This window comes from Hylobates moloch, unplaced genomic scaffold (assembly GCF_009828535.3).
Source record: "Hylobates moloch isolate HMO894 unplaced genomic scaffold, HMol_V3 SCAFFOLD_1, whole genome shotgun sequence".
NCBI classification, from domain to species: domain Eukaryota; kingdom Metazoa; phylum Chordata; class Mammalia; order Primates; family Hylobatidae; genus Hylobates; species Hylobates moloch.
Window position 1 is genome coordinate 102503413 of NW_026652276.1, and position 21020 is coordinate 102524432.

Here is a 21020-nt window from a genome sequence, read left to right on the forward strand (position 1 = left end):
ACTCCAGCCTGGGCAACAGACTGAGACCCCATCCCAAGGGGAAAAAAAAGAAAAGAAAAAAGAATAGATTTGAGAAAAATCAAATGGAACTTCTAGAAATGAATAATATAGTAATTGGGCCGGGCGCGGTGGCTCACGCTTGTAATCCCAGCACTTTGGGAGGCCGAGGTGGGCGGATCACGAGGTCAGGAGATCGAGACCACGGTGAAACCCCGTCTCTACTAAAAATACAAAAAAAAAATTAGCTGGGCGTGGTGGCGGGCGCCTGTAGTCCCAGCTACTCTGAGGCTGAGGCAGGAGAATGACGTGAACCCGGGAGGCGGAGCTTGCAGTGAGCCGAGATTGCGCCACTGCACTCCAGCCTGGGCGACAAAGCGAGACTCCATCTCAAAAAAAAAAAAAAAAAAAGAATAATATAGTAATTGAAATTAAACATTCAAGTGCATGGTTAAACACCACATTGACCATAACTGAAGAGAGATTTAGTGAACTAGAAGACAGATATGAGATGATTTCTCCACAAAGAAGTACAGAGTTTAAAAGTACCCATGACACAGAGTATGGTAGATTGCATGCAAAAAATGGCCAAAATTCCACTTTGATCCCAGAGTTTGTTTGTTTTATTTATTTATTTGAGACAGAGTCTTGCTCTGTCACTCAGGCTGGAGTACAGTGGTACAATCTTGGCTCACTGCAACCTCCAACTCTCAGGTTCAAGCAATTCTCCTGCCTCAGCCTCCTCAGTAGCTGGGATTATAGGTGCCCACCACCACACCTGGCTAATTTTTATATATTTAGTAGACATGGTGTTTCGCTATGTTGGCCAGGTTGGTATCAAACTCCCAATCTCAGGTGATCCACCCACCTTGGCCTCCCAAAGTGCTGGGATTATAGTCGTGAGCCCCCCTGCCCAGCCTGATCCCAGAGTTTATGATCTAAACCACTGTCACATATAGGCCACCAACACAAAGGTGTAATAAATGTCACTTTCTTATTTTATAAAATTGTTTTCCACCATGTGATTTTAATGCTTCTAACATCTAGAAATAGAGTCTTCTCCTCCACCACTTTGCAACTTGTTTGACCAATAAAAGTGACAGAAGTAAAGCTGCGCATGATGACTCATATCTGTAATCCCAGCACTTTGGGAGGCTGAGGCAGGAGGATCACTTGAGGCCAGGAGTTTGAGACCAGTCTGGGTAACATGGCAAAACCCTCTTTACAAAAAATACAAAAATTAGCTGGGCATGCTGGCATGTGCCTGTAGTCCCAGCTACTCAAGAGGCTGAGGTGAGAGAATCACCTGAGCCCGGGGGTTCGATGCTGCAATGAGCCATGATCACACCAATGCACTCCAGCCTGAGCAATAGAGCAAGACCTTGTCTAAAAAAATAATTAATTAAAATAAAAAGATTAGCTAGATGTGGCAACACATGCCTGTGGTCCCAGGAGCAGGGGATGCTGAGGCAGGAGGACCTCTTGAACCCAGGAGGTTGAGGCTGCAGTGAGCTGCGTTCAATTCACTATACTCCAGCCTGGGTGACAGAGTGAGACCCTGTCTCAAAAAAAGGAAAAAAAAAAAAAAAAAACGAAAACAGAAGCGATGTTGGTTTCTGAGCTTTGGCTGCAAGAGGCTTTGCACAACACTGCTCACTCTCTTGAAACCCTTAGTGAGTACGTTGAGACAAGCCCGCCGAAGGATGAGAGACTATGTGAAGCAAAGAAAATTCCAGCTGAAGCCATCCTAGACCAGCCAGCTCCCAGCTGACCTGGAAATTGCCTGTGTATGCGTGAGTGACCCCAGCCAACCAGCCAAGAACAGAAGAACCGCCCAGCTGAGTCTACCCCAAATCAATGATCCACAGAATCATGAGCTAAATAAACAATTGTTATTTTAAGCTTGTAAATGTTGGATGATTTGTTACACAGCAAAAGCTTGCTGATACAGAGAGAACAAAAGACATGAATAGAATGAGAAGGTCCAACATACATCTACAAGGAGTTCCATAGAAGAGAGAAGAGGCAAATGATGGACAGGACATATCCAAAGAGATGATGTCTACCAAGTCCCAGCTTCTGTGAAAAATATCAGTCCTCAGTTTCAAAAAGTACTGGTTCCAAGTGAGATAAATATAAATAAATCCACACCTAGACACATCACTATGAAGCTGCCAAACATCATAAAGATCTAAAAGGCAATCAGAAAGAAAAGACAGGCCGGGCACGATGGCTCACACCTGTAATGACAGCACTTTGAGAGGCGGAGGCTGGTGGATCACCAGAGGTCAGGAGTTCAAGACCAGCCTGATCAACATGGAGAAACCCCGTCTCTACTAAAAATACAAAATTAGCCAGGCATGGTGGTGCGTGCCTGTAATCCCAGCTACTCAGGAGGCTGAGGCAGGAGAATCGCTTGAACCCAGGAGGTGGAGGTTGCAGTGAACCAAGATTGTGTCACTGCACTCCAACCTAGAGACAGAGCAAGACTCCGTCTCAAAAAGAAAGAAAGAGGCCAGGCGCGGTGGCTCACGCTTGTAATCCCAGCACTTTGGGAGGCCAAGGCGGGCGGATCACGAGGTCAGGAGATTGAGACCACGGTGAAACCCCGTCTCTACTAAAAATACAAAGAAAATTAGCCGGGCGTGGTGGCGGGCGCCTGTAGTCCCAGCTACTCGGAGGCTGAGGCAGGAGAATGGCGTGAACCCGGGAGGTGGACCTTGCAGTGAGCCGAGATTGTGCCACTGCACTCCAGCCTGGGTGACAGAGCGAGACTCCGTCTCAAAAAAAAAAAAAAAAAAAAAGAAAGAAAGAAAGAAGGAAAAGAAAAAGAAAAGACTGGTGAGGTACAGTGGCTCATGCCTGTAATTTCAGCATTTTGGGAGGCTGAGGTAGGATCACTTGAGGTCAGGCATTTGAGACCAACCTGGCCAACATAGGAAGTCCCTGTCTGTATTTTTAAAAAGAAAAAGAAAGAAAAGAAAGATTGCCTTCAAAGAAATGACAATTATTCTGCCAGTAGATTCATCAATAGCAACATTAGAAGTCAAAAGACTGTTGGCCAGGTGCGATGGCTCATGCCTGTAATCCCAGCACTTTGGAGGCCGAGGTGGGCAGATCACATGAGGTCAGGAGTTCGAGACCAGCCTGAACAACATGGAGAAACCCCATCTCTACTAAAAATGCAAAATTAGCTAGGTGTGGTGGCGCGTGCCTGTAATCCCAGCTACTCAGGAGGCTGAGGCAGGAGAATTGCTTGAACCCAGGAGGCAGAGGTTGTGGTGAGCTGAGATCGCGCCATTGCACTCCAGCCTGGGCAACAAGAGTGAAACTCTGCCTCAAAAAAAAAAAAAAAAGAAGGAGTCAGAAGACTGTCTTATAAATAAAATATGGAATACTATTCAGCCTTTAAAAATAAGGAAATCCGGCAGGGTGCAGTGGCTCAAGCCTGTAATCCCAGCACTTTGGGAGGCCGAGGCGGGTGGATCACCTGAGGTCAGGAGTTTGAGACCAGTCTGGCCAACATGGTGAAACCCTGTCTCTACTAAAAATACAAAAATTAGCTGGGCATAGTGGTGCACGCCTGTAATCCCAGCTACTCAGAAAGCTGAGGCAGGAGAATCGCTTGAACCCAGGAGGCAGAAGTTGCAGTGAAACAAGATTGGGCCATTGCACTCCAGCCTGGGCGACAAGAGTTAAGACTCCGTCTCAAAAAAATAAATAAATAAAAATAAAATAAAAGGAAATCCTATCATTTGTGACTACCTGGGTAAACCCCAAGGATATTATATTAAGTGAAATAAAGAAGCACAGAAAGATAAATACCACATGATCTCCCTTATATGTGAAATTTTAAAAAGCAGAACTCATAGAAACAGAGAGTAGAATAGTGGTTACCACAGGCTGTGGGAAAGGATTGGGGAGATGTTGGTCAAAGGATACAAAATTTCAAGTAGACAGAAGGCGTAAGTTCAAGAAATCTATTGTTCAACATAATGACTATTTTATTTTATTTTGAGAGAGTCTCACTCTACTGCCCAGGCTGGAGTGCAGTGGCATAATCATAGCTCATGGCAGCCTCCACCTCCCAGGCTCAAGCAATCCTCCTGCCTCAGCCTCCCAAGTAGCTGGGACTACAGTCACACTCTACCACATCTGATTTTTTTTTTTTTTACTTTTTGTAGAGATGGGAGTCTCGCTATGTTGCCCAGGCTGGTCTCGAACTCCGGGCTCAAGCAGTCCTCCCCACTCAGCCTTCCAAAGTGCCAGGATTACAGACATGAGCCACAACACTCAGCTGTGACTTTAGTTAATAACAATGTATTGTATACTTGAAAATTGCTAAGAGCGTACGTCTTAAGTATTACCACAAGAAACTGATATGCGAGGCAAAGCATTTGTTATTGTCATTTAGATATTCCACAATGTATGTATATTTCAAATCATGTTGTACGCTATAAATATAGACAATTTTATTTGTCAATTACAAATAAATGAATAGCCAGTGACATGCACCTATAGTCCCAGCTATATGGGAGGCTGAGGCAGAAAGATTCCTTGGACCCAGGAGTTTGAGGATGGAGTGCACAGCGGCTGCACCTGTAAATGGCCACAGTAGTCTAGCCTGGACAACATAGCAAGACCCTGTCTCAAAAGAGAAAACCCAAGGCAAGGGTTGGATGGGGCACTTGAATCTCTCAAGTCACCCACTTGGTGGTGACTTGTACTTCCAAGTGTACTTCCTTTCATTCCTTCTCTAAAACTTTAAAAAAACTTGGCCAGGCACAGTGGCTCATGCCTGTAATCCCAGCTCTTTCGGAGGCTGAGGCAGGTGGATCAACTGAGGTCAGGATTTTGAGACCAACCTGGCCAAGATGGTGAAACCCTGTCTCTACTAAAAATACAAAAAATTAGGCAGGCATGGTAGCAGGCACTGTAATCCCAGCTACTCGGGAGGCTGAGGCAGAGAATTGCTTGAACCCAGGAGGCAGAGGTTGCAGTGAGCCAAGATTGTGCCACTGGACTCCAGCCTGGGAGACAGGGCGAGACTCGTCTCAAAAAAAAAAAAAAATTTAAAAAAAAAAGACTATCTTGAAGAATTATCTTTAAAATGCTAACAGAAAATAAGAATGAGCTTAGAATTATTTATTTAACTAAATTATTACTGAACAGCAAAGGTAAAAATCACATTAAGGCCAGGCATGGTGGCTCACACCTGTAATCTCAGCATTTTGGGAGGCCGAGGTGAGCAGATCACTGGAGGCCAGGAATTGGGAGATCAGCCTGGCAAACATGGCGAAACCCCATCTCTACTAAAAATATGAAAATTAGCCGGGCGTGGTGGCAGGTGCCTGTAGTCCTAGCTACTTATGAGGCTGAGGCAGGAGGCAGAGGTTGCAGTGACCCAAGATAATACCACTGCACTCCAGCCTGGGTGACAGAGTGGGACGCTGTCTCAAATAATAATAATAATAATAATAAAGTTACTATCTTGAGTCATTTCCTTCACTCAATACAGCTTTCCTCCCATCATCTCCTTTGTGCTGTTATTGGCATATACATTTCCATATGTTATAGGCCCAACAATACATACTATAAGATGTATACTTTTGCTTTGTAAAACAGTTAAGAGAAGGAGGAATATGACTTTATTTTTATTTATTTTATTTTTTTTGAGACGGACTTTTGTTTTGTTGCCCAGGCTGGAGTGCAACGGCATGGCCTTGGCTCACTGCAACCTCTGCCTCCCAGGTTCAAGTGAATCTCCTGCCTCAGCCTCCCAAATAGCTGAGATTACAGGCACATGTTACCACACCTGGCTAATTTTTTTGTATTTTGAGTAGACACGGGGTTTCACCATGTTGGCCAGACCGATCTCGAACTCCTGACCTCAGGTGATCTGCCTGCCTTGGCCTCCCAAAATGCTAGGATTACAGGCCTGAGCCACTGCACCCGGCCAAATATGACTTTATACTGTCTTTTATAATTATGTAATTGTCTTTATTGATATTTTTTGGTTTTTTATCTGATTTACTGTCTGGGGTCACTTGCTTTCAGCCTGAAGAGCTTTCTTTAGCATTTCTTATAAGGAAGGCCTGCTAACAACTAATTACCCCAGTTTTTTGTTTATTTGGGAATGTTTTTATTTTGCTTTCATTTTCAAACAATAGCTTTGCTAGATATAGGATTCTTGGTTGACAGATTTTTTTTTTCCCTTAGAGCATTTTGAATATTTTATATCTATTTCAGTGCCTTTTGGCCTTCATTCTTTTCGTTTGTTTGTGACAGTCTCACTCTGTCACCCAGGCCTGAGTACAGTGGCATAATCATGGCTCACTGCAGCCTTAAACTTCTGGGTTCAAGCAATCCTCTGCCTCAGCCTCTTGAGTAGCTAGAACTATAGGCATGTGCTACCATGCCCAGCTAATTTTTTTATTATTCTTTTGTAGATATAAAATCTTGTTACGTTGACCAAGCTGGTTTTGAACTCCGGGCATCAAGTGATCCTCCCACCTCAGCCTCCCAAAGTGCTGAGATTATAGGCATGAGCCACCATACCTGGCCTAAGCTGTCATTCCTGAGGTTCCCTTGTAAGCGATGAGTTGTTTTCCTCTTCCTGTTTTCAAGATTTTCTCTTTGGCTTTGGCTTTCAATATTTTCACTACAACATGCCTATTTGTGGATCTCTCTTTTTTTTTTTTGAGATGGAGTTTCACTCTTGTTGCCCAGGCTGGAGTGCAATGGCTCCATCTCGGCTCACTGCAACCTCTGCCTCTTAGGTTCAAGCATTTCTCCTGCCTCAGCTTCCCAAGTAGCTGGGATTACAGGTGCCTGCCACTACACTTGGCTAATTCTTGTATTTTTAGTAGAGACAGGGTTTCACCGTGTTGGCCAGGATGGTTTTGAACTCCTGACCTTGGGCTATCCACCCACCTTGGCCTCCCAAAGTGCTGGGATTACAGGCATGAGCCACTGAGCCTGGCCTTAGGATCTCTTTATCCTATTTGGAGTTTGTTGAGCTTCCTAAAGATGTAAATTAATGTTTTTCAATAGATTTTGGAGGTTTTCAGCCATTCTTTCTTTAAATATTTTGTTTTGCTCCTTCCCCCCTCTCCTTTCTTTCTGGTACTCCCATTGTGTTCAGTGATGTCCCACGTTTCTCCGAGGCTCTGTTCATTTCTCTTCACACTTTTAAAAAATCTCCGTTCTAGGCCGGGCCCGGTGGCTCACGCCTGTAATCCCAGCACTTTGGGAGGCCGAGGCAGGCGGATCACGAAGTCAAGAGATTGAGACCATCCTGGCTAACATGGTGAAACCCTTCCTCTACTAAAAATACAAAAAACTAGCCGGGCGTGGTGGCAGACGCCTGTAGTCCCAGCTACTAGGGAGGCTGAGGCAGGAGCATGGCATGAACCCGGGAGGCAGACCTTGCAGTGAGCCGAGATCTCGTCACTGCACTCCAGCCTGGGAGACAGAGCGAGACTCCATCTAAAAAAAAAAAAAAAAAAAAAAAAACTCTTTTCTTCAGATTGTATAATCTTTATTAATCTATCTTCAAGTTTACTAATTGTTTCTTCTGCCAGTTTAAATCTACTGCTGTACTTCTAGTGTGTTTTTCAGTTTAGTTGTTGTATTTCCAATTCTAGTATTTCCATTTGGTTTTTTTTTAATAATTTCTTTTTTTTTTTTTGAGACAGAGTCTCGCGCTGTCGCCCAGGCTGGAGTGCAGTGGCGCGATCTTGGCTCACTGCAAGCTCCGCCTCCTGGGTTCACGCCATTCTCCTGTCTCAGCCTCCAGAGTAGCTGGGACTACAGGCGCCTGCCACCGCGCCCAGCTAATTTTTTGTATTTTTAGTAGAGACGGGATTTCACCGTGGTCTCAATCTCCTGACCTCATGATCCACCCGCCTCGGCCTCCCAAAGTGCTGGGATTACAGGTGTGAGCCACCACGCCTGGCTTTTTAAATAATTTCTATCTCATTGATATTCTGTACTTGATGTAACTTTGTCATCATGTCTTCCCTTACTTCTTTAATCATGGTTTTCTTTAGTTCTTGTTATAAATAAAGTTTCGGTGCTGCAAAAGAAATAGCACTCAAATATAAAATTTTCTTTTTAATTATCAGCAAGGCAATGTACTTCTATAGAAGGGTGCGCCCTTAAAGATGGAGCAATGGTAAGCACACACTTGGACAAGGGAGGGGAAGGGGTTCTTAACTTTGACGCACGTGGCCCCTGCTGCTGTGTTCTTCCCCTATTGGCTAGGGTTAGACCGCAAAGACTAAACTAATTCCGATTGGCTAATTTAAAGAGAATGACGGGGTGAGTGGTTTGGCGGGAAAGATGTTATGGCAGAGCAGGAAATCGGAATGAGTCAGGGTGGAGAATAAGCAGGTAATTGGAATGATTCAGGGTGGAGCAGATAATCGGAATGAGTCAGGGTGGAGCAGGTAATCGAAAAAGGTTGCTTTACAAGGAATTTAAGTTTAAAAGTAGAAGGCAAAGAATTGAACACACCGACATATTGATTCTTTGAAGAGAAATTTAGAACTCATATCTAACAGTTCTTTTAATACATTTTTAACGGCTTTTTTAAGGTCTTTGTTAAATCTAACATCTGGTCATTCTCACAGGCAGTTTCTGTTACCTGCTTTTTTCCTGGTGTATGAGTCATACTCACCTGTTTCTTTGCATGTCTCATATATTTTTGTTGGAAACTAAACACTTTAGATAATATAGTGTAGCAACACAGTACTGATCATCCACTTCCCAGGGTTATTTTTGTTATTTGCTTATTTGTTTAATGACTGGATGGATTTTTTTTCCTTTTGAGACAGGGTCTCACTCTGTTGCCCAGGCTTGAGTGCAGTGGTGCAATCATAGCTCACGTCAGCCTCAACCTCCCTGGCTCAAGTGGTCCTCCCAAGTCAGCCTCCCAAGTAGCTGGAACCACAGGCATGCACCACCACACCTGGCTAACCTTTTTTCTTCCCTTTTTTTTTTTTCTATAGAGACAGGGTCTCCGTGTTGCCCAGGTAAACTAAGCAGATCCTCCGCCTCAGCCTCCCAAAGTGCTGGGATTACAGGCATGAACAACCACACCTGGCCTGGATGGATTATTTTAGCATGGTCTATTCCACGCTCTTCCCCTCCTAAGCATGTGGCCTCTGATGTTGCTTCTTAGGGGATGCAGCCTTGGATATGCCCCTGTCACCCTGAGATGACAGTGGTTTGGGAAGGTCTCTATTTGACCATCTTTTTCCCTGACCACACCCAGTCGTTAAGCTCTACTAATTGTTAGTTGATTGCTCTACTGTTCTCTGTCTCTCTCTCTCTCTTTTTAATAAAACCTACACCTGATAGAGCTCTATTGTTCTCAACATTCCCCTGGGGCATAAATTGTCCCAATCAGACTAATCCAATCAACTTTAGGCTCATTTTTAAAGAGATAGGTCCCAAGGTCAGTGTTTGAGATTTGTTCTGACCCCAGAAGGACACGTCTCAGTGGTCTCCTTCCCTGTCTCTTTCCAGAAAACTAGTCAGCCTAAACTTCAGCCCGCATCTCTAAGGAATCTACCAATCTCTTTCCAATTATCTTTCACCACAATCTCTACTGTTTTTGGAGCACCCTTAGGCTTCAACCTTTCCACATTCAGTTGCCGATGATGTCAGTTCTTTTGGGAACAGACCTGGAATTCTCTGTGCTACAGCCCGCCTCACTTTCTGGGCAAAATCTCTGTGCCATTGCTGTATAGCTAGGGGATGGGACAATCTATGCTTCCCTCTGAATGACACTCCTGATTTAGAGGCTGAGCACTCAGTGGAGGAGAAGTAGCCTCGGGTCTTTTTGGCTTGCTTCTCCCACCATAGAAACTCTGTTTTGGTTTTTTTTTTTAGATGAAGTCTTGCTTTATCACCCAGGCTGGAGTGCAATGGCACGATCTTGGCTCACTGCAACCTCCGCCTCCTGGGTTCAAGCAATTCTCCTGCCTCAGCCTCCCAAGTAGCTGGGAGAGGTGCTGCACAACGATTCCTATGGAATCATTATTAATTGGTCCCCTAAGGGGATGTTTAGCTTAAATTGCACCTCTCAGTCTGCGTGCCACAGTCACACTATGTTCAGATGATCTGAACAAAATGGTCAGATGGTAGAAATAATAAGTATGGCAAAAGTTCCTATTATCTGGAACCATGGCGGTATAATGGCACCTCAACCTCAATGATATGGCCCGCTCTAGGAGCTAAACTAAGTATTTGTAGAAACTATTAAATGCTCTTTATAAGACCAAAATTTGGAAAAGAATAAAAAAGCATCTAGAAGTACACTCTACAAACTTGTTTTTGGATATAGTAAAATTAAAAGAACAAATATTTAAAGCATCCTAGGCACACCTGAGCTTAATGCCAGGAACTGGAGTGCTTGAAGGAGCTGCAGACAAATTAGCAGCTAGTAACCCATTAAAATGGACAAAAACACTTGGAAGCTCTGTGATTTCAATGATGACTGTGCTTTTAATCTATGTTGTCTTTGTATAGTCTGCAGATGCAGATTCCGACTCCGACTCCTGTGAGAAGTAGCTCACTATGACAAAGCTGCCCTTGCTTGCTTTTATCTCTTTGCAAATCGAAGAAGGGAGACATGTTGGGAGCAAGCCCCCCAAAATCTGGCCATAAACTGGCCCCAAGACTGGCCATAAACAAAATCTCTGCAGCACTGTGACGTGTCCATAATGGCCCTAACGCCCAAGCTGGAAGGTTGTGGGTTTACAGGAATGAGGGCAAGGAACACCTGGCCCACCTGGGGCGGAAAACTGCTTAAAGGCATTCTTAAGCCACAAACAAAAGCATGAGCGATTTGTGTCTTAAGAGTGTGTTCCTGCTGCAATTAATTCGGCCCATCCCTTCGTTTCCCATAAGGGGTACTTTTAGTTAATTTAATATCTATAGAAACAATGCTAATGACTGGTTTGCTGTTAATAAATACGTGGGTAAATCTCTGCTTGAGGCTCTCAGCTCTGAAGGCTGTGAGACCCCTGATTTCCCACTTCATACCTCTGTATTTCTGTGTGTGTGTGTCTTTAATTCCTCTAGTGCAGCTGGGTTAGGGTCTCCCTGACTGAGCTGGTCTCGGCAGGAGGACAGTTGGAGGGTCTGTCAGATGCTGAGGCCTGAGGAGTGGGGGCAGGGCTGGATCTGGAGGGGACAGTGAGGGGATTGTCAGGGAAAGCAGATCAGATGTGGAGACAATTAAGGGGAATAGAAAAGGGAAGAGGTGGCAAAGGCCTGAGGAAGTGTTAGGGGCCAAAGAGAGAACTTAGAGGTCATCAGAAGTAGTGGGGTCTGAGATGATGGGGACGGCGTCACCAGTGATGATAAAAGCCTCACTGCAGTGGGCAAAGCAAGTGCCAGGGCAGCTAGACTCACCCTGGGTGATGGAGAGTTTGGTCCCCTCGATGGACTGCCACTGCTGCCTTTCTGATCTCCGTGTGTCCAGTCCAACTCAGCAGAAATACAGAGACTGGTCCTTCCTCCACAGGTTCGAGATCCTGAGGAAGCCACTCTTCTGACCCTCTGTCCAGTTCAGAAAGAGCCGGTTCACGTAATCCTTGTGAAAGGAAGGCGGCCTTGTGCTGTAGAAGAACTGCCCGTGGAAGTGGCCCCGTCTCCAGGATATTTTCGTGTTGGGAGCTGTGGCTAACTCCCAGGGGTAATAGAAGGAGAAGGGGATTTCCACGGAGCCACCCCTGGGGGCTGAAAGGTGTTTTGGTTGAGTGACCCCGAAAGGGTAGTTTGGACCAGATCCTGTGGAGCCACCTAGAGGAGGGAGGGAGTGAGTGGGGGAGAGACTGTGAAGCCACCACGAGACACAAAGAGGGTGACCCCAGACCCTCCAGCACCTTCACCCACAGGCAGTCATGTGACAGGTGGCTGGACTGACCTCTGGCCTGGGTCTCCCACTCTTCAGGCATGGGGGAGGGAGGAGGGGGAGAGGATGGGGGCACCTGCCCCTGTGGGACCTGCCCTTGTTTGCTGGGGGTGGGAGCCTGGGCCCTCCCCTTTTGTCTCAGGTTGGCCCCTCCTGTGGTTTGGGCAGAGCCCACACCTGGGTGGTCCTGGGCACTCACCAGCCTAAAGAAATACTGGCGGCAGCAGCAGAGGCCAACCCATGGCCTTGCTCTCCTTCAGGGGATGGGGAGACCAGCACAGTGGTCCAGGCATGAGAGGGGCCCTGTGGAGGGGCTGCCTGGGGGTTGAGGTGAGTGGGGAGAGCCGGGCTCAGGCTCCGCAGAGGGCTGTGGGGGCCGGGGGCCTTCCCCAAACCCGTGCGCTTCCAGGGTGACCAGCACTTCCTTTATCCATCTGGCTTCTTTTCCCTTATTGCAAAAGGGCCTCCCTTGTGGTGTCAAGTCAGCCCCGCCCAAGGGCCGCAGTCCCCGTCCTCCTGCTGAGGGGCTGGGACTGACCTTGGTGGCTGGGCCCCTCCCACCTGGATCCCTGCAGCCCCCCCCTCACTCAGCCTCACTTCTCATCCTTCTCTCTGCCCAGGGCCAGTGCAGGCTCTTTCAGGGAGAGGAAAGGTGGGCCTGAATCTCTGCCCTGCTGCACCCCCGATTCAGTCCTCAGAGAGGAGAAAGAGGGAGCCGGTGGAGATCACAGACACTCAGCCCCCAGCCCAAGCACCAGAGCCCCCAGCTTGTCCTCTGTCCCTCTCCCTCCCTGGCAGGGGCTCCCATGCAGTCCCCAGACACTACCACAGCCCAGCTGGCCACTTCCCGCCCCAGGCCCACTCCCCTGGTGCAGGGACCACAATCTTGCTCAAGGGGTGAGGGGGCTGACGGTCCCCTACACAGAGACTGGTCCTTCTGGAGGCCACCCCTTGACCCCCCCGACATGAGACTGGATCTGCAGGGTCCCCTCTGACCTCCTCGCCTTACAAAGGAGGGGACAGAACTCGGAGAAGCCCTGTCCCAGGCCACGTGACTTGCAGTGGCAGGTCCAGGACTGGAGCCCCCTCTACCTGGATCTCTGGGCCTCAATTTCTGAGTGCAAGAACTCAGGGGTGGGGGAGCCCCAGAAGGTCACTCCCTCCACACACCTGAGCCTCTGGCTGAACCAGAAGGTTCCTTGGACACTGAAGGATGTGAAGGCTCACAGCAACAGTGGGCACCCCGCACACAGTCCTGGGCCCGTCTCTAACAGGGGGATCTGCCGGCCTTTGCCCAGGGGTGGTCACTGGAGCGGGGAGCTTTGGTGGCCCACAGGGCTCCCTCCATAGGAGGCTCTGCCCACCCTCTCCAGGGGAAGTGGCAACAGCCTTCTTGAGACAGACGCAGGCAGGGATGGGCCTCCCTTCTCTGTTCAGTCTCTTCCCTGGTCCCAGTAGGCTCCTCTGTGCTTCCCAGGGCCAGCCAGGCCGCCCTCCCTCCCTTCACAGGCCTGAGGAAACAGGCTCTCGGTGCTCAGGAAACCCCTCCGCCTGAGCCAGGCCCTAAACACCTCATTCACCCCACAGGGAAACTGAGGCACAGGGGCTTTGGACTGAACTGGTCCCACCTGCAAAGGTGGGCTGAAGAGAGGACAAGGGACCCCCTGGCTGTCTGGGCAGGGCCTCAAGAGGGTGGCTCGCCCTGCCTGAGGACTTTTTTTTTTTTGAGATGGATTCTTGCTCTGTTGCCCAGGCTGGAGCGTGGTAGTGCGATCTTGGCTCACATTAACCTCTGCCTCCTGGGTTCAACTAATTCTCCTGCCTCAGCCTTCCAAGTAGCTGGGAATTACAGGTGCATGCCACCACGCCCAGCTAATTTTTGTATTTTTAGTAGAGACGGGGTTTCCCCATGTTGGCTAGGCTGGTCTCGAACTCCTGGCCTCGAGTGATCTGCCCACCTCAGCCTCCCAAAGTGCTGAGATTACAGGCATGGGATACAATGCCCAGCCACTGAGGACTGACTGTTGGTTCCATTCCTGCCTTGCCCGTGGGCCGTGGGACCCAGCTGGAAGGTCACCTGCTTACCAGGCTGCCCGAGAAGGGCACCACATAGAACTTTCAGCCAACAGCCTCTGGGTAGCTCCAGAGGGTACATACTCCCCAGGGGCCTCAGGCCCAGTACCGCCACCTGCATTCTCCTTAGATGCAAGGTGCATGTTTATGTCACTTTCCAGGCCCTAGACCCAGCTGAACCCCCATGGGAAATTTCTTCTGTGTCAGGATTTCTGCTCTGGGTGTGAGGTCTCCCGGGTGGTTCATCCTCCCTCCCCCAACAGCAGTGACAGGGCCTGGGGCTAAGGCTCTCTCACACAGGGGGCTTTTAGGAGGAAGTGGCCCTGGAAGAGGGCATGATTCCAACATGGGCAGAGCCTAAATCCAGCCCAGCAGGTGGCCATGGGAGAGGCACGGGATGCAGTGTTCAGGAGCAGGGGCAGGGAGGGGGCCAGGACTCTGCACATTTTGAGAACCGCTGCTTGTATGTCCCCACCTTCCCCCAACAACTATCCTCCTTTCCTCACCGGCCACATCTATCCCTGCCCCGGCCCCCTGCCCCTCCTTGGCACCCACCCTGTTCCTGCTTTCCCCCCAAGATCAGGCATGAGGCACAGACGTCTGCTCTCACTGCCTCCCTTCATGGTACTGGAGTCCTAGTCAGCGTGCTATGCCTGAAAGGAAATACAAGTGCTCTGTGTCTTCTTCAATTCTGTATTGATCTATTTGGCCTCCATCCATCACAGGGCCCATATTATCTACATTTCCTGCATTCTTGGCCTTTTTTTAGTGGGAGACATGGGCTCGCTTTGCCTGTAGGTGGGACTACAGGCACGCACCACAGTTCCCCTCTAATTTTTTTTTGCAGAGACTTGGTGTCACTATGTTACCCAGGCTGGCCTCAATCTTCCAGGCTCAAGGCATCCTCCCAGCGTGCTGAGATTACAGACAAGAGCCACAGGGCTGAGCCCCTTGTACATTGCCAATGCTCTGGCATCTGGTGCCTCACTGACTAGGGAGAGACTCCCCTCCCAGGGGTAGCTGACTGTAAAATTTTTACATCAACTTATTAAATCAGCTGGTCAATTTCTGCTCCTCCTTTGTCTGCTTCTTAGAGAAACCCAGCTTTCTGGAGACCCCCTTCAGGCTTCCCCTGAGACCTTACAAGTCCCACCGTTCACACCCCTGCACCGGGTCCAGGGTACTCTTGCCTCTCTTCCTTCCCTCCCTGTCATCTTCCTCCCAGTGCTGCCTTCCTGACCCTTCTTGGGGACCTCTGCAGCATCCCTTCCTGTCTTCCTTGAGCCCCCAGCCCTGGAAGAACTGCTGAGCTGCCTAGGCCAGTGCTGAGGGCTTCTGGGAGGAGGAGGATGACCACCAGCTGAGGAAGGCAGGCCTGACCACCTGCAACCACCCTCTTCCCAGTGCAGAGCTGGGGGCTGGATGGGGCTGGGTCCTGGCAAGGCCACATCAGGGCCTGCCTGGGGAAGTGAGCTGGGCTGCGGAGGGTGGTGCAGGTGGATGCAGCCTCTGGGCAGGCCGTCCCTGAGACGGATGTAGGGCGTGGTTCCTGATTGGCAGCTGGCACTTCCTGGGATGTCCCCCATGCAGACCCAGGGAAGGGCTGGGGGGCAGGTGCCCTTCCTCCCCAGTACTCACCCCAGCTGGGGGAGCAGCCTCAGCCTGGCTCCAGAACGACACTGCCTTGCCACCTAGGGCCTGCCACGTTCCTGGGGAGTCTCGAAGCCCAGACCCTCTCACTCACACTGTCTCTTGCAGCAAAGGCCCCATCAGGCCCAGGCTGTGAGGCCCACAAGCAGAAGGGTTGGCCCTGGATGCAACATTTTGTGGGGAGGCCCCCATGTCTGTGAAGGCCTCTGCCTGCCCCAAGAGGAGGTGGGGGAAGTGACTGACGGAAGATTTCAGGCGAGTCCCCCTACTCTCCCACCCACTGCCTGACGCCAGCTGTGGAAGAAGGGCATCAGGACCCCAGCCCAGGCCACAGCAGGGAGCCTGGCAGAGGGATGCCAGGTCAAACCACAGGGACTTCTCTCAGGCCGAAGCCCCAGGAACCCTTGCTGTTGTCCTAGGACATGGTGGGACTGGAGCAGGGACCATCTCGCTGGGATCCCCCAATCCTATCTAGGCAGCCACAGGTGTCCCTCAAGAAGCTCCCCCAACCCTCCACCACCCCAAGAAGCCAGGACAGATCTCTAAGACTGGGACACTCCCCTCTCCCTGGGCCAAACCCAGCCCTGCAAGGAGGCCCCAGCCCACTCTGGTTATCACTTGGCTTCTGCCTCGCAGGGGTAGAGACTTCCTCCCCACTCTCTTCACCCCCAAAGAAGAACAGCCAAGGCCCACGTCAGAGAAACTGTGTTGCTGACTTAGTCGCAGCAGGAAACGACTGGAATGGGGTAACTGTCACTCACACACTCACACCTGTGCCCACACACCCCCACACATGCACACAGACCACATCCGCAGCAGGTGGGCCTGGCTAGGCACCTGTGGGACACTTATTGGAGGCCCAAGAATTAAGTAAGGGGGTGGCACCCAGGAGGCCTGGGAGGGGGAAAGCCCAGTGGCCTCATGGTCTCTCTCATCAAACTCCTAAGCGTCCTTCCATGGCCCTGGGCCCCCGAGGGTCAGGGAAAAGAGTGAGGCCAGGACAAGTGTGAGGAGGCCTCTCCCCTGCCTGAGCGTAGAGTCCATTCTCAACAGAGACAAAGCTGCCACGTGCAGGGATGGGTGTGGAGGCCCAGGTGGCAGGGCCCTGGGGTGGGTGTGTGGCATGGGTGGGGAGTGACGCCCACCAGGACGGCCCCCTGTGGGGGTGAGCTGTGTCCAAAGTAGCTGGGCAGCAGCTGGTGTTGATAGTGGCATAAGGGACGTGGAGAGCAGCCTGGGAGGCCTGGCTGGGTGCCTGCGCGGGGGGAAGGAGGGTCAAGTGAGTCTGCACAGCTTGGGCCCAGCCCTGGCCCTCCTGCCCCTGCCCCTGCCCCTGCCACCTCGTCCCCAAAGCAGGTCCCCTCCTCACCCATGCTCGTGCTCTCGGTGCCTGGGGGCTGGTGTGGGACGGCTGGAGCCTAGGGGCAGGGCTGGGAGAGAGCGAGGATGGTCAGGGCTCTGCAGAGCATGTGGCCAGCCCAGTGTCAGGGGGACATGGACAGGGACCAGGTCTCACCAGTGCTTCTGTCGACACAGCAGATGAAGGAGGTAGCCACAGCCAAAGAGGAGGACTCCTGAGACCCCCAAGATCCCGGCCAGGTCTGCCCGCAGAATGGGGGCAGGAGTCGGCGGGGCAGAGAGCCCTGGGCACGGAGATAAGAATCAGATGGGTGGCCAGTTCCCGAGCCCCTCCCTGCCCTCCTGGGCCCCTCGGCCCGGCCCCACCTGGGTCTGAGCTGGGCGGGAGGCTCCCACAGGCCTCCCAGGAGCCCTCAGGGAAGGACGCAAACTTGCAGCAGAAGGTGGTGTTGGCACGGGGGCTGCTGCCCCCAGAGCCTTCCAGGGCGAGAGAGACGCTGCTCTGGGTTTCCCAGCGGGCCTGGCGAGCAGGGGCCCATTGCCGGATGCCATGTTCTGGGTGCAACACAGCCAGCGTGATCCCCCCGGCACCATCTGGACCCCCCCAGCTCACAGTCACCAGGGAGATGGAGCCAGACCCCAGGAACCCACAACGGATGGTGAAGGACGAGAGCTCAGCGGCCTCCATCTGAACTTGCACCCACACCTCCGGGGTCCCTGTGGAACAGCAGCAGGGTCAGTGTGCCGTTGTCCTACATCACCCTCCCTGCAGCCCCTGCCCCTCTCTGGTGCCGGCACTCACCCGCAGTGACACACAGGGTCAGCAGCACCCAGGGCAGGGCCAGGGTCCGGCGCCCCATGGCCCCCTCCAGTCCGGGTTCTGGGGGCTGCAGGGCCAGCACCTGTGCCTCTGCTCTCATCGCAGGAAGTCTTCATGTTGTCAGCAGCCAAACAGCCACTTCCTTCTCTCCTCTCACACCTTCCCCAGAGGTGGTGAACACAAGATGGCTGATTCCCTTCTTAAAGTGACAGTGAGGGCCCACTTAGTCCCCAAGGCTGTGCTTCTGGGTAACAAGGCAGGGCGGCACAGGTGGGTGAGAACCCAGCCCTGGCTAGGCCTGGGGAGGCCAGGAGAGGGACAGAGAAACTGCCAGGGGCTATAAGGACTCCCCTTCCCTGGACAGCAAGGGGTGCCGGGCTTCCCTAGGAAAGGACTCTGTCCCGCCCCTCACCCAGCTAAGGAATCTGGGAGGAGAAAGCCCCTGGGAGTGGGTAGCCAGCAGGGAGGACCTGAGAGCCAGCCCAGCGTGCGTGACCCGCCACCCATCTGACGTGGGTCCCACGCTTACACCTGCAACCCAGACCTCCCCCACAACCCCCAGCCTGGCTCCCCTACTGCCCACTCATACCTCGTGATCTACCCTGAATGCACCTCATACTAGGCTCTGCCCCAGACACTGTCTCCCTCGTCATAGGTGATGGCAACTGGCTTCTGGCTGCTCGGGCCCAAAGCACAGCCACCAGTGCCTCTTCCCTTTCACCTCCAATGCACCAAGATTGTGTCAGCAAACGGCAGTCCTCTGCCCTGGCAATGTAGGAGCCAGGAGTTGAACCCACGTCTCTCAGCAGGTTAAGCTGCCTCGCTAAGTTCGGATGCGACCTCAGAAACAGAGGCTACTCCAGCAATACAAGATGCTTTATTTTTCGGCTTCTATCTATGCCGCCCAATCCTTTCACTGGGCCTAACTTACTGAACCAAATTAAGTATATTTCCCTCCAAGTTTCCCCAGGATTCTGGGCTCCTTTGCACACTACAGGTCTTCTCTAAACGCCCCGGGTTTATCTATCCTTTGGTGAATTTTCAACTCTTCTCCTTATTTCTCTGCCCTGTCCTGACCAAAAATCTTCAGTGCCTGTTTGTCTCTGCCATCCAAATCCCACACACATCTAGGGGTGAATCGGTGAATCTGCACTGATGAATGACACGTTTTGTGAATCCTTTCTAGGATCTCAGTATTTCATTCTATCCCGAGGGAAGGCTCTAAAGAGCTCAAGGAAGACCTCACGATGTCAGTGTGTGAGAAGAAACCTTTCTCCCCTTCAATATCACACCCCATCATCCAAGCACACACTCCTCTTTCATCCCATAAACCCCAGTCAGTGTCACCTGGAGTTATAAGGATGGGGCGACTTACCTAGTAACTGAAGACTCAGTAATCTGGAAAAAAAAAAAAAAAAAAAAAAAAAAAAAAATCCCTTCACTTTATAACTCAGGAGATAACACCAACAAGTCACTTCTGGCAGAGCTCATGGCCACACTGCAAGTTAAAAAAGGTAAAGCGTTATTAAAAATAATCTTAAAACAATTATTCAATATTAACAGACAATGCCCAGCAGTGCCATGTGGGAGGCAAGCCACCCAGCTGCCAAGGCAAGAGACTGAGGACACAAGCTGTTCCAGGATAATAAAGAAAATATATAGAATAAGAATAGTTATACTAGAAATAGATTATAGATATTATATATGAATATTACTGATCATTAATTTATAGCATTACTCTTTATTACAATATTATAATAATCTTTGTTCTACAATTGCAACCTAGGAAAAACCAGGCCATACAGAGATAGGAGCTGAAGGGACATGGTGAGAAGTGACCAGAAGAGTGTGAGCCCTCTGTCATGCCCGGACAGGGCCAATAGAGGGCTCCCTGGTCTAGTGGTAATGCCAGTGCCTGGGAAGGCACCCGTTACTTAGCTGACCTTGGTCTAGCGGTAGCGCCAGTGCCTGGGAAGGCACACGTTACTTAGCAGACCAGGAAAGGGAGTCTTCCTTTCCCCAGGGGAGTCAGAGAAGACGCTGCTCCACCACCTCTTGTGGAAGGCCTGACATGAGTCAGGCCCACCCACAGCCATCCGGAGGCCTAACTCTCCCTGTGATGCTGTGCTTCAGCAGTCACGCTCCTGTTTCACTTTCATGTTCCGCTCTGTACACCTGGCTCCACCTTCTAGAGGGCAGTAGCAGAATTAGTGAAAGTATTAAAGTCTTGATCTTTCTGAGAAGAGCATAGAAGATATAATAACGTAAACGGTCCTTTCTCTCTCTGCCTCGGCTACCTAAAAGGGAAAGGCCCCTTGTCCGGTGGACATGTGACTCACGTGACCTTATCAATCAATGGAGATGACTCACACTCCTTACCCTGCCCCTTTTGCCTTGTATACAATAAATAGCAGCACGGTCAGGCATTCAGGGCCACTACTGGTCTCCGCATCTAGGTGGTAGTGGTCCCCCAGGCCCAGCTGTCTTTTCTTCTATCGCTTTGTCTTGTGTCTTCATTTCTACGATCTCTCGTCTCCACACACAAGGAGAAACACCCACAGACCCAGCAGGGCTGGACCCTACAGTGCCAGCCCCTGAAAAGCACTGCTCTGCATCACTTATCAGGCTGGGCAGAGGCCTCCGTGCCTGCTACCTGAGCTGGCCTCAGCTCATCCAGCCTGGCCTGGGCCTGGCCAGTGGGAGGTGCTGCTGAGAAGCCAGAGCCCTGGGCTGTCCCGGCCGGCTGGCAGTGGGGCTCGCTGGCACGAACCCTTCACAGCTGAGCCTGTCAGGGTGGGGGCGTGCACACAAAAAAAATCCACAGATGTGCCGCAGAAATAAAGAAAAATTCTAACCTTTTAAGACAAAAATACAGTATCGCTTCTTGGCCTTTTGGCCAAGATCAAGGGTAGATAAAAACATGGTAAGTCATGATTCCCCTGGAAAATGATCAGTATCCTGAAGGAAGAGATGCGAACCCCCAGCCCATCACCACACACTGCAGCTCACACACTTCAGGTTTTGTGCTCCCAGACAATGCCTATCCTCATGAGAGCACTGTTGTCTGTGCCGGGAAATCATCCTCTGACCTGTTCACAAGTCTTCTAGTGAAGATTTTCAGCAGATTTGGATCTATTTAAAAAGCAGTCACCACAAAGAGGCACCTAATCCACTTGGATTTGCCTGTTTTTGAAA

The 21020-nt window shown here is 50.5% G+C and overlaps 2 protein-coding genes across 2 annotated transcripts; both read right to left on the minus strand.

Annotated features, from left to right (window-relative positions):
- Nucleotides 1–610: 610 nt before the first annotated feature.
- LOC131383151 (uncharacterized) lies at nt 611–14139 on the minus strand. The gene is made up of 6 exons (XM_058437004.1): nt 14009–14139; nt 13016–13129; nt 12521–12616; nt 12123–12347; nt 11422–11811; nt 611–2076 (listed from the first exon to the last, which is right to left on the minus strand). Exons 1-6 carry the CDS (start codon nt 14137–14139, stop codon nt 1890–1892), a joined length of 1143 nt encoding a protein of 380 aa, XP_058292987.1. The 3' UTR covers nt 611–1889.
- LOC131380636 (transmembrane protein PVRIG) lies at nt 12346–19129 on the minus strand. Its single transcript, XM_032756429.2, has 5 exons — nt 17808–19129; nt 17372–17722; nt 17163–17289; nt 17016–17076; nt 12346–16901 (listed from the first exon to the last, which is right to left on the minus strand). The coding sequence occupies exons 1-5, from the start codon at nt 17923–17925 to the stop codon at nt 16581–16583; spliced, it is 978 nt and encodes a 325-aa protein (XP_032612320.1). The 5' UTR covers nt 17926–19129; the 3' UTR covers nt 12346–16580.
- Between the last annotated feature and the right edge of the window lie 1891 nt (nt 19130–21020).